The sequence below is a fragment of the Necator americanus genome, chromosome V (assembly GCF_031761385.1).
Source record: "Necator americanus strain Aroian chromosome V, whole genome shotgun sequence".
Classification (NCBI taxonomy): domain Eukaryota; kingdom Metazoa; phylum Nematoda; class Chromadorea; order Rhabditida; family Ancylostomatidae; genus Necator; species Necator americanus.
The window spans coordinates 28,457,983-28,481,570 of record NC_087375.1 but is presented as its reverse complement, the minus strand read 5'-3'; the positions used below and the strand labels follow the sequence as shown (position 1 = coordinate 28,481,570).

At 39.0% G+C, this 23,588-nt stretch overlaps 1 protein-coding gene across 3 annotated transcripts in view; it reads right to left on the bottom strand.

Annotated features, from left to right (window-relative positions):
- Positions 1–23,588, bottom strand: part of RB195_015485 (uncharacterized protein) — a gene marked incomplete at both ends in the record, with an annotated part of 50,228 nt that overhangs the window by 6,388 nt on the left and 20,252 nt on the right. The window contains 10 exons of one of the 3 annotated variants that reach the window (XM_064206223.1): positions 3,397–3,487; positions 3,542–3,618; positions 4,896–4,949; positions 5,014–5,174; positions 12,760–12,895; positions 13,556–13,787; positions 16,019–16,158; positions 16,774–17,022; positions 21,284–21,421; positions 21,476–21,523. In XM_064206223.1, the coding sequence (XP_064062106.1) occupies positions 3,397–3,487; positions 3,542–3,618; positions 4,896–4,949; positions 5,014–5,174; positions 12,760–12,895; positions 13,556–13,787; positions 16,019–16,158; positions 16,774–17,022; positions 21,284–21,421; positions 21,476–21,523 (1,326 nt within the window). Of the gene's footprint in view, positions 1–359; positions 533–636; positions 726–1,813; positions 1,924–1,974; positions 2,051–3,396; positions 3,488–3,541; positions 3,619–4,895; positions 4,950–5,013; positions 5,175–9,598; positions 9,630–11,970; positions 12,030–12,759; positions 12,896–13,555; positions 13,788–16,018; positions 16,159–16,773; positions 17,023–21,283; positions 21,422–21,475; positions 21,656–23,019; positions 23,101–23,588 lie in introns of those variants that run through there. The other 2 variants (XM_064206227.1, XM_064206226.1) reach the window with 2 other exon arrangements.

Here is a 23,588-nt window from a genome sequence, read left to right as displayed (position 1 = left end):
TCCTAAAAAAAACCATGGGAAGTCTTAGCCTTATGTTCTATGAAGTACGCAATACTTTTACGCGCTCCGATTCCCTAAACAGCCTATTCATTGCTTTTAAATGAATAGATTACTTGGGAGCCCTAATTGATTTTTGACGTCTCGTGGATGCTGGGCGTGGTCAAAGGTGGCTCGTTTGAATGTACCTCGTACGAACGAACTCCATTTTCTAGAACGATTGAAGAGTGACTGAGCAAGGCCTTGCTTATAATCGTAATCTTCGCCCCAAACTGTGAATTTTCCATCAGGTTTCCACATTTCGTCAAATTCGTGTTACGATGCCTTTAAAAGTCTTCTAAACTTTTTTTTGAAGCATTCACCTGGATTTTGTCTATAATTTTGTTCCGCTTTAACGTAGTTCTGTGCATACCCACTCGTTAAATCATCATTAAGGAAATAATAATTCGGATTAACGATTAAACGAGCTGCACTGCTATCAGATGACGAGGAGGAGCTGTAGTCGTATCCGTAAATGTTGTTCGTCGGGACATAACTGGAAATAAAATTATTACGTTAAAAAATTGATGTAAAGTTATGTTTATTCACATTAAGATGTTAATATTTATAACAGTGCGTATAGTATCACATTTTCCTCACCTAGATTGTCTCTTACTCCTGTATTGGCCAGAAGAAAGTGGTCCTCCAAAATCTTGGTTCAGATTGTGTCGTGCAAAGCTGCTTCGTCTCTGTGTCGAGAAAAATCGTGCATGGAAGCTTCTATTTTATAGTGAACCAGTTTTAACGTCGGGATAGAGCCGGACTTCAGATTTCATTTTTTAGAAATGTACTCATCTATGGATGGTTTTCATGCAATCGTTTTGCTGTAAGTCTTTGAATATTCTACATTTAGGAGCTATTTAAATCTGGTCAGTCCTAATTTTACTTCTATATTCCTTCGATACCGCAGCAACTTGGAAACATATTTCAAAGAATTAGACAAAGTTTTCGTCTTTCTACTCAATAATTAACATGATTGCCAATGCGAACTGACATAAACACCATCAAACATTCTGATAAAGATAAGGGTGCTACAACAAATCTCGTAAACAGCTAACTACTCCGACAAAATATGTTGAGGATAACCACGGGGATAGGGAGACGTACATTTGGGTGCACGCAGTGTCACTGTCACAAAACGGTTCACATTCACTTCACGAAAAAAAGAAATCGCTTGACATTATTTAGCAGTGCTAGGGCAGAATAACCCCGCTGATTCCAATTTCTGGCGTCGTCGCACCAAACACTAAGGGGGTGGAATCACCTTTAGTGCTTTCTGGCGCCGGCGCACCAATTCCACCCCGTGGGACCCGTCCTACCCCAATCATAGCTTTCTGGCAACAACGCATCCGTTGGACCCTTCTCCCTGCTTTCTGAAATTTCGTGACTTTCACACACATACACATATACGTGACATAATAAGCACATTATTACATAGGATGATAATCTTAGACCAAAATACCCCTCTTTTTCACTTTTTCGAGTTTAGTTTGAAGAACTTTGAAGGAGTACAATACTGTATTTGAGTTAGCAGTGCATTTTTGCCGGATGTGTGTCCTTAATACACAATACTCGTATTGTGATGTAAAGCGCCAGTAAAATGCGATCTATATTATCTAGCAAGAGTTATCCCAGATAACAAAAAAGAAGGAATGAACTCATTTTTGAAGAATGGTTATCGTTTTGTTTTTTTTTTACAATTTTATATTCCCACCCTATTGAAACATTACAAGTCTGCGGTAAAGGAAAAAGAACTAATGTTTTAACTTCAACATACCAATCTATACTGTTCCAATATGGCCATAATTCGTGGATTGGAAATCGCAGCACGCATAAACTCTTCATTTAACAGTTCCCAGGCGTCACAGTTTCGCGTAACGTTGCACACTTAAAATCAACGAGAGTTATCTACGTCACTTTTTGCATGGTATCTTTAACTTATCTTTAATCGGTCATAATTCTTCCGCGTTACGTTATAGGTCCCGTTTTGATTTTTTAATGGTGTTGTGATGAACTGAAAATGGCAACAGATTTTTGGTGGAATACTGACATGAGGCTATATCTAACAATCATAAATCGATTTAGATCAAGTGACTTTTTTGCAGCGTTTTCTCTTTCGCTTGATTACTTTTCTTTTTTGAGATTTGCTCCTGTTCACTTTGTAGCTTATGTTACAAAACACCGCCCAAATAATTAATTAAAATAAAATCAGGCAAAATAATATTAATCATTGAAAAAGCCCCGTTCTGATGCTGATAAAATTCTTGGATACTAACTGGCAGGTTATGGATAGATCGAATAAAAACATTAGTATTCAACATTGGTTCTCAGTCATATGCATTTGACCCACTGACGACAGCGCCCTTTTTTGCGTATCTACCGCCACTCGACTATATTTACGAGCTATATTTGAGCAAGGAAAAATTTAGTGAAGTAGAAAGTTCTGTGTGTTTTTTCGCTCTATTTCGACGACGAAATTAATATGGTTCGGGCTAACCAATTTAGATTAATTATGCCCCGTTTTGTTAAATAACTTTTGTCCACTTTGACGGGAATTTCATGAAGTTCTGCTTACATCGATATGGAGGTATGGCTAATTAGACAAGACATCTAGCGAAAACGTTCGGAAATTTTTAATTTACCTGATAATAATGACAGATACTGTAGGCTCATTAAAAGAATAGAAGGATAAAGTCACTGGCGTACCAATCCACTTGGGATCCATCAACGCGTTTTACTGGAATTCGCAATCGTTGGGGTTTTAGAACGCCGATGATCGAGTCATTGTTTTTATCCTCCCGAACAGGTCTGATACCAATTTATGGACCCCCGAGGGATGAAAGGCTTGGTTTGCACTAGGGCGGTTTCCAACCCACGACCGTGTGGCTACAACGGACCTCTAACCGACTGCGCCACACCCGCCCCATGTAAGTCCATTAATCACAACAAAATAGAAAATTAGAAAATCATAAAAAAATAACCCTTGAACAGTGTGTTTCACTACGTCTCCGATGAATAAATAAGCGAAATCACATTTGTAGTCCTAGAATAACACTAAGTGTAAAAGCCAGTAGGACGTATCTTTTCACGCGAACGATTCACTTTTTCTAGATTAACAGTACTCTCACTTAAAGGAAAGACTTATAAAGCTTCTTTCTTCTTCTTTAACTTTTCATAGAAAAACAACATAACTTACTTTGACACGATCCCAAAGTAAAAGAAAAGAAACCATTGTGGATTTATAATTACTTATGAATCTTTTCCTCAATCGCACAAAAATCACCGCTTCATCTCAGAGCTGAGATTTCGATTACAAACTTCCCTTCCCATTTTCTAAGAAGAACTGAATCCAAGAATAAATTACAAACGAACGTTCCACATCAGACAATTATTCAAATCTGTGAGCTCTGATACGATTGGTCTGGAAAACTCCACGAACAGCTTCTGGCCACTGAAATAAAAATTTTCTTGGACCTTTAAAAGAGATGCCACGATCGATACAAACCTGTAATTCGATCGTAAGATGGTGACTGTGTCGCGAACACGTAACGGAACACCTAAGTGATGCTGGTCCACATCGAACTGAAAACAGCACTGTTAAACTAGTACTGTGGATAGTCCATAAATTTACGATTATAAAGAGTTTTTCACAGACTAGACGACGTTTCTTCGAAAAATTTTATTAACTAGAAAACTTTGGAAAATTTAATATATCTTACTTTATTCTTTACCCCATATTGAGCAGAAGGAGCACTGTAGTCGAAGGCGCCTCACCCACACATGACTACCTTCGTAAATTATCTCCTCTCATTGTTTCTACGCATTCTTCAGCCTTTTTCGTTCTGCTCATTCTTGCATGTTACAAACTAGCGTTAAAGACAATTTAAATCGTTGTCTAATTTTCTATTTCGAGAAAATATTGCGTTTTTTCGGGATTATTCACATACATTTCTACCGGCATTCACTTGCTCCTTCTCACCTAAATCGCTCCAAACTCTATAATCCGGTCGTGTAAAAGCAGTATCAAAGTGTATACTGTAACCCAGAACATCAGTTGAGATCCATGAAGGTTGAAATTAAATGAGGTGAGTTCATTACATCGAGGAGCGAACCGAAATGAAAAAGGAATTTTGCTCTCACAGAATTCCAATGTTTGCGCGATTTCTATTTAAATTTGTGTCTTTTTTTTTCTTTTGCTCAAAAGAGGTAACAGCTATTATCATTATTATTATCATTCATATTACTGTCATTATTATTACTATTATTATTATTATTATTATTATTATTATTATTATTATTATTATTATTATTATTCTGTTTAGAAAACACAAATGGACAGAATTTCATCATTATTTCCCTTGCAAAACCTTTTTGAATTTAGTCAGTAGCCGAAAGATGAGCTTGAAGCAAAAATTGTTTTCTTTCCATTTAACTTAAAGGCATCACCCCACGAATCTGAGGTGGTACGGATTTCAGGTGGAGTATTCGTATACGGGATGGGAGACTATGGAGAGGAGGGTGATTCCGTCCATTTCTTCTTAATTGCCGTAAAAAACGGCCCGGAAGATGCGGCGCCGCACAAGGCTGGCGCGCTCCAGTCGAACTCCTTGTAGAAAATAGTGCGCCAGAACGCCCGAAGCCGTATCTTCCGGGCCGTTTTTTTACGGGAATTAGCAAGAAATGGACGGAATCACCAACCTCTCCATAATCTATGATCCCGTATACGAATACTCCACCTAAAATCCGTACCACCTCATATTCGTGGGGTCATGCCTTTAAATTACTTATAAGAATTATTATTATTATTATTATTATTATTATTAATTATCTTATTATCAAGAAAAAATACGATAACTTACCACATCAACTCCTCCTTGATTAACTTCGACAATTATCGTTTCAGAGTCTCCATTCTGTAAAATTATATATACTAAAGAAATTTCAATTCACTAATCAATAATCAATTTTGCAACTTACATTTTCTGTTTCGAAACTGACACCAGTGAAGGAGCTTGGAGGGAAATTAGTGAAGTTAAGACGGAAAATCACGTTATCGCCAAGAATCAACCAACGTAACGAGTATCCTCTTGGGTGACTATAGGAACATGTTTGACGGGCAGCGTGAACGCAAAACAGCACTGTAAAAATCGAACGATGAGATAGAACACAGTGGCTTTCGTTATTTTGAGTTTCTGAAGTCGAGTCAAAACAGCTAGACTTGTGATGCAGTTGCGTAGCGGTTACGCTCGAATGGGCACAGTGGGACCCTCGCTCAGCTCTACCGCCCAATCAGAGCCAGCGATACTCTTACCATGAAAGCAACCGCTTAGGCGAATGCAGCCCGCGTAAATTCATTTTTATGCGGTCATAATTCTCTGGTACCTTATAAAACACCTCATTCTGAATAGTTTCCATAGTTCTTTTTGAATAAACGTAAATATGTACATACATTTCTACTCTCGATACTTTACTTTCAAATTTTTTCCTTCTTACTACTATTTATAATTTATTTCGTTTCGTTGACAGAACCGCTTTAAAACACCTACAGACACCTATGCGATATATGAAATGTTACTGCTACTGTTACTACTATTACTATCATTATTATTACTGTTATTCTTACTACTACTGTTATTTTTTAATTAAATTTATTTGGTCGTTATTATCATTTAAAAATTCAAATTTGAATAAAAGAGTTTGAAAACAACACATATGTTCTCTCCACTAGTAGCTGAGCCTCTAAGGGAACATCTGTCCACAGCTTATTTCCCCACACAGAATATTAACTCCCTTATATAACAGAAAAAAAAACTCTTAAATCAATGCTTGTTGTTTTTGTATGCATTCTAGATCAAGGAATTTATGGATTTATGGATAAGGTCACCTCAAGATAAATGTGCTAACCTTACACAGTTGAGAATAAGTAGTCTGAAGAGTAGAGGATTATTTCAAAAATCGCAACGAACGCCCCGTATGATAGGTTCAAAACAAAATGAAGCGCAGTGCAGTTGGGTAAGCGGCTGCCCTTCAAGCGGCACGGTGGGACGTAACGATTAGGATTGAGGAAGGACCCTTGCTAGCACCATCATCGCTCCAGTTCGCGACGGTCCCACTTCAATTTTCCATTTTTTTTTCGACAACCACTTTGTTCACCGCGTCGATTGAACACAGCCGCTTACGCAACTGCACCATGCTTCATGTCATTTTGAGCCGACTATACAACTCGAATCTAAATCATGTGGGTACGGTATCGCAGGATCCAAGAAATGGTCACAATTCCGTACTTACAAATTTTTTAGAATGTAGCTGCAACAGAAACATCCTAATTAACGATTAATTATTTATTATAACGTTCGTAATTATCCTTAATTTTTTTTTTTTTTTTTTTTTTTTTTTTTTTTTTTTCCTCTCTAATAAACTCGGAACGTTTAAAATTCACAGTCCCTGGCAGGCCGGTTTTTCGGGAGAAGATAATAAAGAATCTAGGGAAAATTTAGGGAATCCGGCTCTGTTCTTTTCGGTTTCTATAAAACAATGTTACGTAGATATGGGTAATAATTTGTTAAAAAGAAGTTTTTTTTTCAGAAGTAGATGTGGAGGAACACCGTTAAGGTAGATGACAACTAGAATAAACATTTGGACGAAGTTGTTTACAAAAGCGAATCTCTAACCTTTAAGTAAACATGAAGTGAAGTGTAACGCAATTTATTTGCATACATGATTCATGAACAAAAAAAAAGCAGATGCCCTTCGTTCTCAGCCCGATAATCCCACCAAGAATTCCACCAGAACTGATACCCTATAATCTTCTGGATTGTGAGTGAAACGGGTTAGGCAAAAAGTTATCGGTGCTCATGTAAGCAATGAACCTCTCACCGCATCCAGAGTTTTATTCTAATCTAACTGTTGCTGTACGAAATTTTCCAAGATTGGTTGTATAAGACCCAATTTCTTCGAATTTCCTAATTGATAGTTTGAAAAAGGAAATTTATAAAAAGTAGGTTGAAAATTTTGAACCTCTTACAAACTTTTCTAACACGTTCACATAAGAGGGAAGAGCAAAATTTTTGATAAAAGTGAATAAAAGGTACGAGAATTGATCCCTATTGAGATGTGCCAATGAGTGTTCGACTTCAATTCTGAGTGAATTGTGATTTATCCTGGTCCAGACAATGACTTGCGGGGGCGAATACATCTACCGACAGTGTTTAATAAACACTAACTACCTTCATTGTTGTTGAGGCTAAGATTTTAAATGAAGAGTTCTACAGTTCAACAAATGGAGATTCCTAGAAAAATAAGGATAGAGTGTGGTTTTTGTATTTAAAAAAAACGCCTTTACACGGAACGAAATGAAATACTTTTTCCCGAGATCATGGTAGGGGAAATGATCTGAAACACTTTGAACAGATAACAAGGCTCAAAACGGACGCTCGTCACACATCCATGGTTAGAGATGAAGAGGGTAGAAGCTTTATGTAGATGGAAGAGGAAATAGTACATCAACATCACCTTTTTAAGTTATAAGAGAAGCGTTAACGGAACGAATGAGGCAGATTAGGGAGAGATAGGGAAGTAGATTAGGAGGAAGAGTGATCCCACCACTCCCAGTTGCCCAAAAAGCCCGGAGGTGCGGCGGCACAAGGCGGCGCGCTCCAGTCGAACCCGTAGAAAATATGCCCAAACCCCGAAGCCGATCTTCCGGGCCGTTTTACGGCAATAGAAGAAATGGACAATCACCCCCCCAAGCCCCATCCCGTATACGATTACTCCACCTAAAATCCGTACCACCTCAGATTCGCGGAGTGATGCCTTTAATAAGAACGAGCAGCCGAAGAGAAGTGATAATATAGAGGTCGGTGCCAAGTAACGACGCAAAGGTGATAGTAACTCCATTAATCCTTAAGAAAATTAACGTCAGATCATGCTCATACCTTAATTTATTACATTTGCCAGTCAAAGTATGCAGATATCTTTAGAAATTTTTCACAGAGGAGGTCAAACAATAGCACAAGAGGGGTGGAGTAAGATGCTGCAGAATTTACACAATTTACACAACCAGCAGCGAAATCCTTCCCATTATTGTTGGTTCTAACTCTTACGGATGAACATAAGGAGCTCATAGCTAAAACTACATCACCAAATTACTAGCTAATTCACATTTTATCAAATTTACATAAAGTCCATTAATTATTACTAAATTTACATAAACTTCATTTCATCGAACAAAAATTGGCAGGGACTGGAAAAAGTGAGGATTCTGACTGAACTGAGAAACTGAGGACAAAAATCTAATACTTGTATGCCTATAAAATTAAAGGCAATGAAAAATGCTGTTTCTCCTCAAAATCCTCAAATTCGATAGCAATAGCTGCGCTCAAGATGTGTGACGTGTGCGGTAAGTGCTTTTCACAAATGAACGCCAGGCAATCCCTGGATTTCTACTGGTAAACTGAAGAACAAGGTTTGCTGCTTCAAAAAAAGGAGAAAATCACATCCTGATCCTACTTCTAATATCTAATTAATATTGAATCTACTAATATCTAATCTTCTAATACCGAATTAATAATGAAACCTATATTCTTAACAGTACCAAGTTTAAAGTAACAAATTACTGAGTTTCTTTTTACAAATGCTAAACCACATTCAGAGGCACAAGAAAATGTTCAAAATATTGAAGTGTCTATGAAATTTGAAAACAGAAACGGTGATTTTTTAAACGAAACCCGGTGGTGAACTATTTCGATTTAAATTAAATTAATTAATTGATTATTTAATTATTAATTACTTCGATTTAAAGTGTATTTCGATTTTCAAACCTGTGGATGCTTTCTGGATAAGAATCGCATTAATTAAAGTTGTATAAACATTATAAACATTGAAAAAATGGTAATTTCAATTAACGCCAGCATCTCCCAAAATTGAAGGTGCTGGGATCTTTCTATGAGCAGAGAGTATTGGTAAGGATGTAGTTTACCACTGAGATCTTAATTCCGCCTAGTAATTTAGAAGTAGGGATTTGGAACAGCCCTGTGTGCACACATACTTCCTACGATGCAACTTATTACAGAATGGAAAGCACGCGATTCCGTCATCTTTCAACATCCGCAATCCGTGTAATGTACAATAACTCAGATAAGCAACAGAGGATCCCCTCCCTACACAATCGCGGGCGCGTTTGGATCGTCATTGTTCTACTGCACGAAAGATGAGGATATTGGCGCAAACAAGGCTGTTTCACACAGTTTTTTTCGGATTACTAAGAGGAATTAAGCGCCACAATGATCGTAATTGCGAACTACTCCCATATCCCTCTCTATTCGCTCAGAGATCCCAAAATTTTCATGGAATGTTGCCTTTAATAATAATGGAAATATACTCACATTCCATATATATTTTTGTACGAAACATTAAGTGCTATTTTGAAATCGGCAAATTTCATTAATGTCGTATATTTTACCGTAACAATTTTATTTTTAAAGTTACTATATTTCTTTATTATATAATATATTTTAACGCAATTTCGTTGCTAAGTAAATGTTATAAGAAACGCTGAACTCACGTGTGAGAATAAGAAAAGCTTGAACTGACATCACTTTGAAAGTAGATGAGTCGAATCCTAAGCTCTTATAGTGGAGAGGTCGCGAAACGTTGGCAAACCGGCTTCGCGATGTTTGGCAACGCTGGTGCCGCAATGTGCTGTTCAAGCCGCTCAACTGCTTGCGGAATGTAAACAAGTAAAGTAGGAATCAAGAAGAAAAAACCTCCTTGAGCTATCATTGGTTGAGTAATGTCAGAACTGAGACTGTTACCAATCGATACCGAAGCACTACACCACCATAGGTGCGGATTTTTGGACATTTCTTTGCAAATGTACCATAAATATTGATATAATAGAGTTCGCAATATTTATTTAATGACGAAATAATAAGCAACGGTTGGTTTGAATAATAATAATTAATTAAAAAATAACTTCACAATAAAATAGAGTAGAATATAAAAAATATTTATATGAGCTAATAGTACCAAATTATAGTGCTACAAGAATTACAGCATATAGAAGTAGTAATTAAGAATAATGAAAAAATGAATGACATTTGTTCAATAAATATCAATCGTGCAAAACTAGGCGAAAGTTCTATTGCGAAAAGTTTCGATTTTCTCTATTTTTTATTTTTTCATTCGTATTTATGCTTGACATAATCTACGATAGAATCTGGCTGCTTCACGTTCACATCTAAGTCGCAGAGCATGTCGTAAAAGGTTTTCCCTACTGTTGGCTCCGACGTCTAAGCACAAAACCTTGGCAGGAAAAATTCCTTCCAAATCAAATTTACTGCATTTGACCTCTTTTATTTGTAACCTAAAGCAAAATTCTACAGAAATGGATAGAAGAAAAAAAGATGTTTTTGAGAGCTTTTTTTCCGTCACATGAGATTTTACAAGACAGCGCATTGAGTAGTAAATTTTCAAAAAAGGACAGATTGCTTGGCGTGGTAAATTCTTCTAGAATCGTCAGATTTCAATTCAGAATAGTTTAATGTTCCTTAATGCATTAACGGTCGACGCAATTATTTCCAGGCGAATCCATATATGAAGTCAATATCTTTATCTTCCCTGACAAGTCTGGTGTTGCGACGTAACGAAACCGAAGAGAAGAACGGCTTGGTCATGTTTGGTTCGTTAGTCATAGGGCGTTTTGAACCACCGAAAGCTCAGATGCTGCAAAAACCCTTTGCCCCCCCCCCCCCCTTCCCCTCGTAAATACTCGGAATAGTTTTTAAAAACTTCTGAATAAACTTGATTCGAAAAGAAATCTAATGCTTCTAAACGCCAAAGAAAATTCCACTAAAATTCTTTGAAAGAGCCATTATTAAAAGCTTTAATAGAAGTTGCATTTTAAACGTTGCTTGTTAGTGGAACAAATTCTCCTGAACTATATTATATCAGTGCTTTCAAGGTGCATCTTAGTTTTCGAGTGCACTTTTCTGTCACAGGAAACATTTTTTAGGACACATTTGTCAGAAAGAAGGTTGTAGAAGTTATTCAGAGTATTTACGGGCGGGCAAAGCATTTTCACACCAACAGGACTGTCGGTGGCTCGAAACAGCTTACAACTAACCAATTCGAGACACTTTAATTTCGATTCAACAAACAATTGAAAAACTTTGTTAATATTACTTGTTTTCCATGGCGGTACCAAGACGAAGAATAAGTTTTCATTCAGGAGCTTCTTCTCGCTTAGCAATGAAATGAGGCGACGCCTAGGCTTGAATGTTGCTGGAAAAGACTTTGGGGTGATTCCTAAGGTTTGCTAAGGACGCCTACATATGAACCGAATTATTTATTTATTTATTTACTTATTTATTTATTTATTCACATACACCAATGGTGCACCAGGAAAGAAAGATAAAAAATGGAACACACTTTGTCTGAGTCAGAGAATCTTACGAGCAAAAAAAATTACAAACTTTACTAGAACCGGAACCCAATTTATTGTCGGAGAAAACTTTTTTTGCGGCGGGTAACAGGTCCAACTTGTCAAATATGTCGTTCTCCTGCTCCAGAAGGTGAAGAATCCTCTTATGACATCTACTCTCATATCCAGAACGCTTATCATTGGTCCAATTATCGAAACATCAGGGTTCGGAGAGCCGAGTAAGCCCAAGGCATGAGGAGCACGTTGGAGCTAGAGGCGAATCCTACGGGGGACCTAAAGCAAGAGGGTTCACCAACTTTCGTGATCCTCAAACGACTGATCACCTTGACAATCTAGACAATCTAGACAAGCGGCAGTCAAGACCAAACCTGCCAAAAGATGCGGAACTTAGCAAGAGGAGTTTGTTCAGAAGTAATCGAGAGAGGAGGTAATATGACGGAACAAATTAAAGAGAGACCTAAACAAAAGATATCAGTATCGTTGACAATTGGGCTTCAGTGACAGGAATAGTCTTCAAATATCGGAAGAGTGAAAAGAGTAGCCTCGTAGTAAGCTGAAAAGGATAACTATAGGAGAACCAGTGCAAGAAATGGAGAAATGTAAAAGGCAACTAAGAGGTATCATTGACTGGAATCCGTGATCCAGTTCCATGCCCTGTGCAAAAGGCATCAGACATCAGAGAGTTGTTAGAATCAGAGGCATGCGGTTAGACATCAATATTCAAACATCGGCTTATGTCAATTTTCTTCAAATTACTCTTGAATATCCTACTATGTTCGGCTTTATCAATACCGCGCGGTAAGAGCTCCAACCATCTAGCAGTTATATAGAAGAATTTATTGAACATCAGGTAAAATTATCTACGTTGTATTTTAGCATAGTATAAATAGAAACCACCAGTTCTTTCACTAGTAAGTCTGAAGCATCAATACTGATATTCTTCTGAATAGCATACTGATATTCTTCTGAATAGCATGCGGATAAAAGTCTCTTGCATCTTTTCGGACTTCGCTGTATGTTTTTTTCTTTGAAGGGCTCCAAATTCGAGAGCCATATTCAAGATGAGGTAAGACAAACGATTTGTATAGACGAGTGAGAATAACTGGGTTAGAGGTGTGAGCAATGCGGAATAGTCAAAAAGGTGGAGTATGCTTTTCCTACAATATGATCAATATGTTCTGTGAGGTTGAGGTTATAATCCACAAAAATTCCTAAGTCTCGTACAGATTTACAATTTTTAAGAGATACTCCATTCATACTATACTCAGCCACAACCTCCTCACCTACATGCATAACCAGAGACTTGCCGTAGTTAATGCGCAGATCCCATCTGGAAGGCCAATCGGACATTTTAGCCAGTGATGTCTGAAGTGCAGTGCGTACTTCGAGATAGTTTTCGTCATCGTATATGAAGTAAATCTTAATGTCATCAGTTTGGACATTTGGACACTGAGCACATTAGGTAGGTCGATAGTGTAGATGAGAAACAAGAGAGGGGACCGGACTCCTCCTTGTGGAACTCCACTTCAGCAAGGGAATTTGGCTGAGTATTTGTGGCCAACTTCGACTGTCATACTTCTCATGATAAGATACGAGATCATCCATTCTATAACATGGGCCGTTATTCCGAAGTACTTAGGTTTTGCAATTAATTTAGAGTGACATACTTTATCGAAGAATTTAGTCAGGTCAGCGTCAATTATATCAATTGATTTACCTTGATTCGAAGCTAAAGGTCAAAAATACTATCAATTAGGTTGGTAGATGTCGAAGCTCCTGCGACAAACCTATGCTGTTGAGAGGGAATCAGATGAAACTTCCTTAGCCAAGACAATAGTTTATCCCTGATTATCTTTTCCATAATTTTGACTGGCATTGTTAATAAGCTAATGGGACGGTAATTGCTCAGCAGACTAGTACATGGGGATTTAGGAATAGCTGCAACTATGGCGCTTTTCTACAACTCTGGAACTTCACCTAATAACATTGAGATGTTAAAAATATGACTAGAGGACAAAATAAAGTAGCAGCGCACTCCTTATATACGACTGGCGGGATTCCATCATACGTTTCACTAACCGACGGTTTAAAAGACTTGAGGTATTTGTAGACATCTGAAGGATGGAAAAATATGACACTACGCTGCTGTTGGATAGGAGCTATGCCAACAATTTCTGGAGTGTTATTACTGCATACTGAAGAAAACACCATGGCAAAATGCAGGGCTAGAGCATTAGCTTTATCAGCATCTCTGATATAAGTAACTCCTGTTTGATCCACAAGGAAGTCTTTTTTGCCCTTCATTTTATGCCTTAAGTATAAATAAAAGGGCTTCATGGATTCGCTGTGCACTAAGCAGCGTTCTCGATAAGAAAGATATCTTTTCATGTGGAAGTTAATGTCAGAACATACTTTCTTGTACAGCGGTTATGTAAGGAATAGTCTAACAAGTGGTGTAATTGGGTATCGAGGGTCGAGATTATGGAGGGGTTCCGCTCATTCCGCATCACTGCAAAGCCGCCATTATGCGCTGTACGAGCCATCATCAAGGCTCCACCGCGCCGCCTCCGCCGTGATTCGTGAAATCACCTACGCCCAAGGCGTAAGGGCGCATGCGAAGGGTGGCGCGCTGCAATAGAAGGCATGTACAAAACAGCATTCAAAGGCCGGTTACTGCATGATGAGGGAGAGATGAGGAACCACCACGGTCTCCATAACACGACCCCGAACGAATATTCCACCAAATGCACCACCGGTTCTGGGGTGCCTTAATTAGGTCTGTGCGGGTAGGAATGAAGGGCTAGTGACCTATTCGTACGTAATTTATAATGAAAACGGGTAATACGAGTACCGTACAATTATCATTAAAAACCAACATGGAAATACCAAACTATACGCCTCATAAGTGTAGATTTTAGAAAAATTAATAAAAAAAAATAAGTATAAAAATTAACAAATAGTAGATAAAAAAAGACAACTTAAGGAATATTAGAAGCGAAGGCGCAGTTAGTTTGACAAATCTTTAAAAAAGCACGAGAAATGACTCACGAAAACACCACTTTCAATACCCCATGAACAAAAGTTAATAAAAAAAGAAAAAAAACAAAAAAAGAACAATTCCAGTTAGTACACGAAAAACATAATTTATATTTGTTTGAAGATCAACGATTAGCTGCATCCTAGTTGGAAAAAGAAAAAGAAAAAGAAAATGAAAAGAGGAAAAAACTAAGCTTAGCCCCACGAAGTGGAGTAATCGATCGGTCAAAATTAGCCGGACAACAAACGCATCGCCGATAATTGAGATCAAAAAAAAATTGTGTTCAAATCATCTTTTTCTCCTCAAAAAGACGCCTTTGAGAGATTAAAGCTTTCAGTTGAGGTGAAAGATTCAAACAAAAGCGCGAGGAAATCGAAAACGAGCAAATTTTGAAAGATCCTCATAATCCTTCTTGCAGAATGTGAGATAAATGTCCGAACGTGAAGAGTATCAAATAAATAGAGTAAACCAGTCAACATCAGAAGACTAATTGTTCAAGGAAAAGTAATCAGGCGCGAAAAAGTCAGGCATCGGAATTCTTGGAGCTGACATGGATACAGGTGTGTCGAGATGGACAATTGCGGCTGCAATGAGGCTAGCGGTGGAAGGAGCTCAACATTAGGAGTGTAGGTGCTGGGTGTAAGGAGAATGTCAATGACCCTATCAGCGTGGGTAGGCAGATTCACATTTTGCACGAAATAAGCAATGCTGAATAAATCTAAGAAAAGTGATAAGAATGAGTTGAAAACTATGGAGTTAATCCACTTCACATGCAGATTGAAGTCGCCAAGAATAATAGTTTAATTATTCATAACCGTAAGATCGCTGAGTACGTCTACAATTTTTTTTTATCGTCAGCAGCAGAACTATTTGGAGAACGATATACGAGTATAAAATGAAGTTGCGATAAATTATCAGCACACAAAATTTCAGCTGAGTGTAAGCCAGTTTTAAGATCGTTGTCAGAAGTAACGATTTGGGCAATGCCTTGAATTATACAGAGTGCGATCAAAAATTCGCGCAAACTGTGCAATGTCCTCAATTTTTCTGCTGACGAGCCTATAACTAATGTCTACAAAATGGTAAGGTACCATTACCACTGTGCAGTTGTCCTAACTATGATAGGTTCGTCAGCAGAAAGTCATCACCTCAACCTCGACCCTGACAGTGTAATCTGTAACAACGCACCGAACGAGATCACTCATCCCTTAATAGACCACAGGTGAGGTCGTTAATCGGATTGTAGCTGCTTAATTTGGAGCAATTCCATCACTTTATCAGCCCAATTTAGCCTTTTCTCTGAACTGAAGTGAACGTGGGATCACATCTCAAGCGGATCGATTAACGCCAGGCACTTTATCCTTTATCCTTTATCAGCCCAATTCGGAGAAACGTTCACGCTCAACGCTCAACATTCGTCCTCAATTGATCCGTTAAAGAAAAGTAACTGAACAGCTTTATTTTAACATATCGAAATCATGTAATGCTGCTTTTCTGTTAGTTACTTAGGTGGCAAACGGGCTGTCATGATTTTAGAATCACCCTGTATCTTCTTTCGCAATGATCTTTTCTTTAAAGTGGCATCCGATTGTTCCATTTTTAAGCTATTCACTTTCTCCAGAGTATCATCCTCATCCGATCGTTCCTATAATTTCATTCTTACTAGCATTGTTCCGTACAAAAAAGATGATGCTCATGGCTGCTCTATTTAGCATATTCATTGTCCTTTTTCCACTTCCAACTCTTGCAAAACCTATTTATTTTAGAGCGTCAATGAAGTGAATGTTTTTTTTTTTACAACGAGAAATATACAAAGAAGGGGAAGCAGTGAGACTGGTCTTTAGAAAGGTGGATGGGTAAAATCAGATTGCGATAAGTTCGAAACTAATTGACAGAATTGGAAACCTAGAGATTACTTTAAAAAAAAACAATCTTTTAAAGATATTGTTTGACTTATATTATTGAATGAGAAGGTCTGCCACTTACTGGTATTCGCTTTTTAACGATGTGGTTATTACCCTCTTTTTTTTATACGTTTACTGACTGAAGTAGTTCAGTGTTTATCTGCATATGCTGGCCTAAATTTTAACATCTACGTGCATAGTCCACCGCATATGTGGAATAATTGACAGGACTGTCGGCGTCACAATCAATTTTGCAAAATAAAAACAAATATTTTCTGTGAACTTACGCTGTTTTAACTTCTGAATAGTGCTATGAAATTTTGACTTCACAGGGAAACTAATGTCAGATACAGTACCTGATAGAAACCTTGAGCTATTTTGTTCTTTTTTTCTTTTTCCAACTCTTCATGTCGACGTTTTTTCGCACTTGGTGAAGGCTCCCTAACTTCTGGATATGGTAGGAATTTTACGCTTTTTTCCTGTGTTTGATATTGTGTTTGATCTTCTTTTAACGTCGGTTTCGGAGTGTTATCTTTTGGTGGATCAGCACTATTTTCGCTTCGATTTCTTGGGGTCGGAGCTTCACTCTTTACTTTGGCAGAACTCTAAAAGAATCATCTAATCAAAGCCAGAAGAAATTCTTTTCCTTCAAATCAGAACGCAGACAAAAAACACTGTTTGAGATAATTAGTTCATATATAATTGTCCTCATGGATAAGTTAAGTCTCTTTTTTGAAGTTTTGCAAAGCGAACGCTTATTTTTGATAACACGTAGCCCAGGAGCCAGATCCAAAAAATTGAGGTGTAATAGTAGTAGTAGCTGTAGTAAATCGATCAATTAAAGTTTGTAAAGTGGATTCAATCACTCGTACTTCATGTAAAGAATGTTCCATAAGGTGATCTTGAATTTAATCCGCATTGCGGATTTCATTTCGTCAGTCTTCATGTTGTAGAGTTAACTCGTTAGATAAATTGGATCCTTGAATCTCGATCAAACCATGGGGGCTCCTTGTCATCGCTTGTAGTTGCATCAAGACCACTTATACCACGTCTTTGCAGCAGCATGGAGATTTTTGTAATAGGGTCCATCCCCACTCAACAGAATGGAATCGCCGTTATCAAGGATGTAATCGCCGTTGCCGAGACAGTCATTAAAAATATTCCCTGGGAAAATCAAGTTCTGAGTAGTTTTTTGACCCAATGTGTTCCAACTTATCCTACGGTTGCGCCAGTGGTACAATTTTCCTTCACATATGATCTATCATTACGGGCGCATCTGCAAATCGTAGTGTTCTCTTAGAAGATTAAATTGTTGATATTTGTTAATCGTATGTAGCATCTCATTCTCAAGCTCACCATTGTTACAAAAGAGTACTTCAATGGTCCGCACAGATACAATAGAGAAGAGACGTTGTGTTCTGATTGGTGAACAGATCTATTCAGGCTTAAGTACTGTGCCGAGGCCAAATAAAAAGATACACTGAAACACGTCGTCAGTCTTGCAAGCCGGCACCAAAAAGCAAGCGGGTTTATTTAGCGTTTAGCGGGTTTCAACGTATTCGGTGGTGGGTAAAGAAACAAAAGAGACTGGCCATTATGGTTAAAATGAGAGAGACCCAAAAATGGGAGAAATATAGAAGTCAGGCATAACCCAGACACTCAACAAATGTTGGCTAGCCATAATCCCTTAACGGATAGGTGTGAGAAGATATCACAAAGTTCGGAAACCCTACTCTACCCTACCCTAAAAAGATACTGCGCTTCTGAAAATCAATGACTCCCGTTTTTCGTCGAAATGGCTCGAGTGGCCGGCAAAATCCTTCCTTTTACCTCTATCACGTATGAGAGTCACCCAGTTGTGTATCATTTCGCGTGGTAGATGGAGAATATCAAAATTTCCTATGAAGAACCTTCTTTGCGAAAAAGTTTGACCATCGGGTCGGCGGTCTTCCTGCAGTACGTTTAATATAAGATATATATATATATATAAAGTGGAATAAAGTCGTTCACGGCTCTAGTTCTAAGGTTGCCGCTGAAACACATCACGTGTTCAGCCCACACATTCTTTTGCTTTCTTTGGCAATGCGCCAGCGTCCCTAATCTTCTATCGCTGATCTAAGACAGTATCCCTCACTCGTGTGAATCAGAATACTCCTAGCATCATTCTTTTAATTGAGCGCTCCATGACGCTGACCCCACTTTCCACCTGGTTGCAAAGCGCCCTGGTTTCTGAAGTGTAGGCCAAAGCAGGAAGTACGGTGGTGCTAATGAGGTGAGCAAGGAGTCGAGTGCTTGTGGTTGTCTTCATCACATTCTCGATGCTCTTATATTCTTTCTGCTCTTTTCGTCCTACTCAGCTTAGGGGTCAGGTCGTTCTTCATGTTCATTTTCCGACCTAGACCATGTCGTACTTCAGGCAGGAGAACCTCTATAATGAAATGTCCGTCCTTTTTTAGAGGATGGGGAGGTAAGTCGCTAAAACTGTCGAAAAAATCAGAGTGGAAGTCGGGGGTGATCTTCTCCATTTCCCTTCTCGATGCAGAGGTTGTTCCGTTTGGGTTCCGCACAGCACTCAGCTTTGTCCTGCGAATGACGAAGTCTCGGAGGGCATAGCGAATGTTCTTCTCATTACCTACAACTTCTCGCAACACTGCTGCTCCTCTCTCTTTGAAGTTTTCCTTTGTCGTTTCTCTGCAAAGCCTTGCAAGTTCCTGGTTGCCTGTTGCCCCTGCTGCTCCACGCTAGCGTATTGGCTTAAGAGTTGATGAATCCAGGCGTTTGTTGATGGTTTTGAAACTCTCAGCATTCCCTGTGCAATCATAAATATGTTCAACGAGTCGATTGTATTTCTCGTCTATGTTGCTCTTTGCGGTGTCTCCCCAAAAGTCGGCTAGCGTAACGAGCTGATCCCAATTAATGATGGTCCCTTGACTTCATTCTCTGAATTTTGCGGCCTTTTTCTCCTTTTGGTGTAAAGAAAAATCTTTCTCGTACGACTTTCTCATATGAGGACGGTGGTCCAATCACGTATACTACTTTGGTACAACAGCGACATCCATCAGGCTAAGCCTTCTACTCATGACAATGTTGTCTATTTTGCGATGGTGCGCTCCTTCGGCCAATTCGATTTGGAAAGAGCGCTTTTGGATTTGCGAGCTTCCATGAATGATTTTTGTCGTCATTATAAACTAAAAAAGTCTCTCCTTGAACGTTCATTAGTATTCCTTGGGTTTCGATGTGGAGTTCCTCAGGGATTCTCCTGGGGCCACATTTGGAGTTGTAATCACCATTCTACTTCTTCTTCGTAAATTGATGTTGAATGTAGCTTGATGTTGTTCATAAGCGACAAAGATGGTCAAAGTTGGTGTTGAAACCCACTTTCTCACCCGCAGGGTGATTCTCCGATTTGGGTCATAAGATGTCCAAAAGAGTCGATATTCCTTGACATACTCACGTTGACAAGGACACCCATCCTACCAATTTCTTTACTGTCGTATGTTCCTAAGAACGGTCCTTCAACAGTGGATGGTGTCGTCTCGACACGGTCATTCCGATGACGCCGTACTTAATCATCCTAGCTTGCATCACCAGATTTCCAATGGTCGATTCCGATGCAAGAGTACGCGCGTGGTAAGTACAGATCGCCATCCTCGTCATCTTCCGTGTCGGACGCCCAGATTACTCTTGCGACGCCGTCCTTCCTGGCGCTAGCGTACCAAGCTTTTCCCCGGAATCAGAGAACTCTTTCTTATCACTGTGTTTTGTATATAATTTTAAAACCCAGCCGCAGGTTGCAAGCCTCCAGTCCCATGAGTTTTGGTAGTCGTTGTGTTGTGTCCTGCCGTAGTAGACAAGTGAAGCTTATTTGTTGGAGATGACTCCAAACCGCCTCCCTTGCACCTCCCAGTCACTTGATTGCAGGCTTTTGCTCAGACTGACGTGGTACAAGGATATTATGTGTCCCTGCAATTCCTGGTACAGTAGAAATAGAGAGCAACCCCCGAATCCATCCACGTCTCAGATCAGGCACAAGGTCACTTTTGGCCCGCCATTAGCTCTCTATCTCTAGAGATATGGACAGGATCCAAAAACGGAGTGGTGGTTAGTTGCAGTACAACAAAAAACCAGCAGCAACAGAATAAGCTGGAATCCAAAGAGACTGCACTTGGGATTAATGACAAAACATGTGTGCAAAGGGACACGAGTTCTAACAATAAAAACAATAATAATAACAAACAATACAATAGTATCAAACGGATGCGAGAATTCACAGAAGCGCCGAGTCGGAAGTTGTTGTTATGTTTCAGAATTCCCAAGGGCAGTACTGCTTTAATATGTCTATGAATCTACTCCTCCGACTCTGCATTACGGTGCAGTATTCTTTCCTCCCTTCTTGTGAAACATGTTTTATGAAGTAATTCACACACGTATGCACAACTGCTTAAGAAGTAGCTAGCTGCTTAGATGATCCGAAGCTAATCTCAAATCTTAAATGATTGTTATGATATCCAAATCATTTTTTGTCAGCGCAAGTCAAAAAGCAGATAAAAGTGCATGAGATTTTTTTCAAGTAGAGCAGCAGTAAACAACATTACCCTCTCAAATTAAGTTCGCCAAATCGTTCTCTAAAAAAGTGAGTAGCTTGAGCTAACCATCAACTTCAGCAATACTAGAGCATCAGAACGCCTACGCAACAATGCAAGTCGACTGATGCAATTCGAAGCCATGAGGAAGACCATTAATTGAAAGTAATATGAAATTCATTCTTTAAGAAAACGGACAACTTTTTACCGATGTCGTCATAGATTATGGAGGAACAGTTTTCAGTTTGCGTTCTTAGCGGCGCAAGCCTTACATGAATCCTACCTTCAATGACTGCGATGGCCTTGATCTTGATATAGCTGACGTCCGGTCGACACCGGAAGCAGACCGCGTCTTTTGTTTGCAGCATTTCGTAATACTCTTCAGTACAATAGATACGGATATCGCGTGCAGTAGTATACTCTGAATTGCTTGTGTTTTTCCCTGTTCTTTTTTGATCTGACAAAAAACTCTTACCGTAACCGTGTTTATAGTGAAAGGAAATATTAGAGGACGTGATTCCATTACCGCTCTTCCTGAACTTGTGTAGAAAACTGGCACACTCCTAGATGAAGTTGCTTTCATTCCATGATTGATAGATCTGATATCACCCATTATCCATAGCGGAAACATTGTCATCAGTTGGTCATGCACGTACTGAAAGCAGAATACCACGAAATTGATGAGTTGGAGTCTCCACGAGAAGATAGGGTTAAGAGTGTAGATCACGAGTATAAGCGCCATCAGGGTCAGTTCCGCTCAAAGATATTACCCCACGAATCTAACATGGTATGGATTTCCGAGGGCCAAAGACTGTACTAGGGTGTAGTCTGTCTGTCCTTGACTGTCCAAAAATGGGTGTGATATCGTTCATCTCTCTCTGTATCAGTATAAACAGACGGCTTAGGAATGCGGTTCCTTACGAAGTCCTCTATTGCAACGCGCCACCACTGCGCCCCTTCCCCCTCGCCTGCAATTCGTCAAATGAAATGAATTCATGAATTCCCCATAGGCGCATCCGAATGGATTCTGGGGCGGGGGCGGGGCGCAAGGGTGGTGCGCTGCAATAGAGGAACCGTATTATGTAGCCGTCTGTTTACACTGATACAGGGACAAATGAACGGAATCACCCTCTTCCCCACAATCTACGCCCCGTGCAGTCTTTGGAGCTCGGAAATCCATACCACGTCAGATTCGTGGGATGATGCCTTTAACTGCTCAAAAAACCTACGTGGAGTCAGAAGCACGTCAAGTGTCCGCCTCAAACGCGGCGTGTTCTCCAGCGCTCCCAACACGATGTGAGGTGCTTCGCATGTAAATTTGATCGACGAGGCTGTTCTACACGCCATTTTTCAAGACACCAGATGGCGTTGACAGTAACTGTGCTTGTACTCTTGATCTATATCCTTAGTCTTATCTTTGCCAAAACAGATCAAATACCGAGGTTGCTGCTTTTAAATCTAACATTGACCTATTCAATATGTACCTATGTCCAGTCTGTTCGAAAAGTCACATGGGTGATCACCCACAGAAAGGTGCAGATACTCGTCGCAGGTGCATTAATTGAAGTTGAATGCGAATTGAAAATTTCGAAGAATATTCGAACAACTCTAGAGCTTAGGAGCTTGGTTGCGCTAACAAAAAAAAAACATGGAAACTCTCAAACATGGAAATAATAAACTAACTAATGATAAACTATCTAGAAATGTGAATACAATTGAGACACTCTGAAGTGTAGAACACTGGAAATATCTACATACATACATCTTACATACATCACACACACAAGGGTCATTATTTGGATCCTTTCCCTTGATGTGTTCCAGAAAAAAGAATAGATGAACCCTTACTTTATTAATCAACGCATGATTTTTTGTACTCTTGCAAGTGTATAACAAATAATTTCTTCAAAAAGTTACTACAATAGTGTATGTCTTTAATGTAGAGCAGTTTAATGTTTAATGTAGAAATGTAGAAATGCAGTTAAGATCAAGAAGGGATCCCTCGTTAGCACCACTCACCGCTACAGTTCGCGACGGTCCCACTACGACCTCATCCGCAAGCGCCACCGCACCGCTTCGACTTCTTCCGCTTACGCAACTCTACCAAGCTTCATGTTTTTTGACTCGACTGTACATCGAGCTATTTTAAAGCCTTTGATAAAGACGGAACTCCTAGAACGACAGCACAAAAGTAAATTCGCAACGTAATTTGGTTCAAACAGAAACAGGAAAACATAAAATTGCATGAGACTGATATACACTAAGAATACTCCCCCCTAATACTCAGAATACTGAAAAAGTCAGATAAATCTGATCACAACCGAGTATCTGAACATTTGAAAGCGAGGAATCGACTATATATATATATATATATATATATATATATATATATATATTTCTTCCCAGACAATACAAACACAGAGAACCATCATTCTAGCTGCTGTCTGACACAGTCATTTTCAGTTAAAAATAATCATTTCAGAACAACGAGGTTTAGGTGAAACTTTTTTATTGGCCTGACGTTTCGACAAACTCGTCTTTTTCAAAATCCTGAAAATGGTTCGAGGTCTTTGATACCATGCATACCC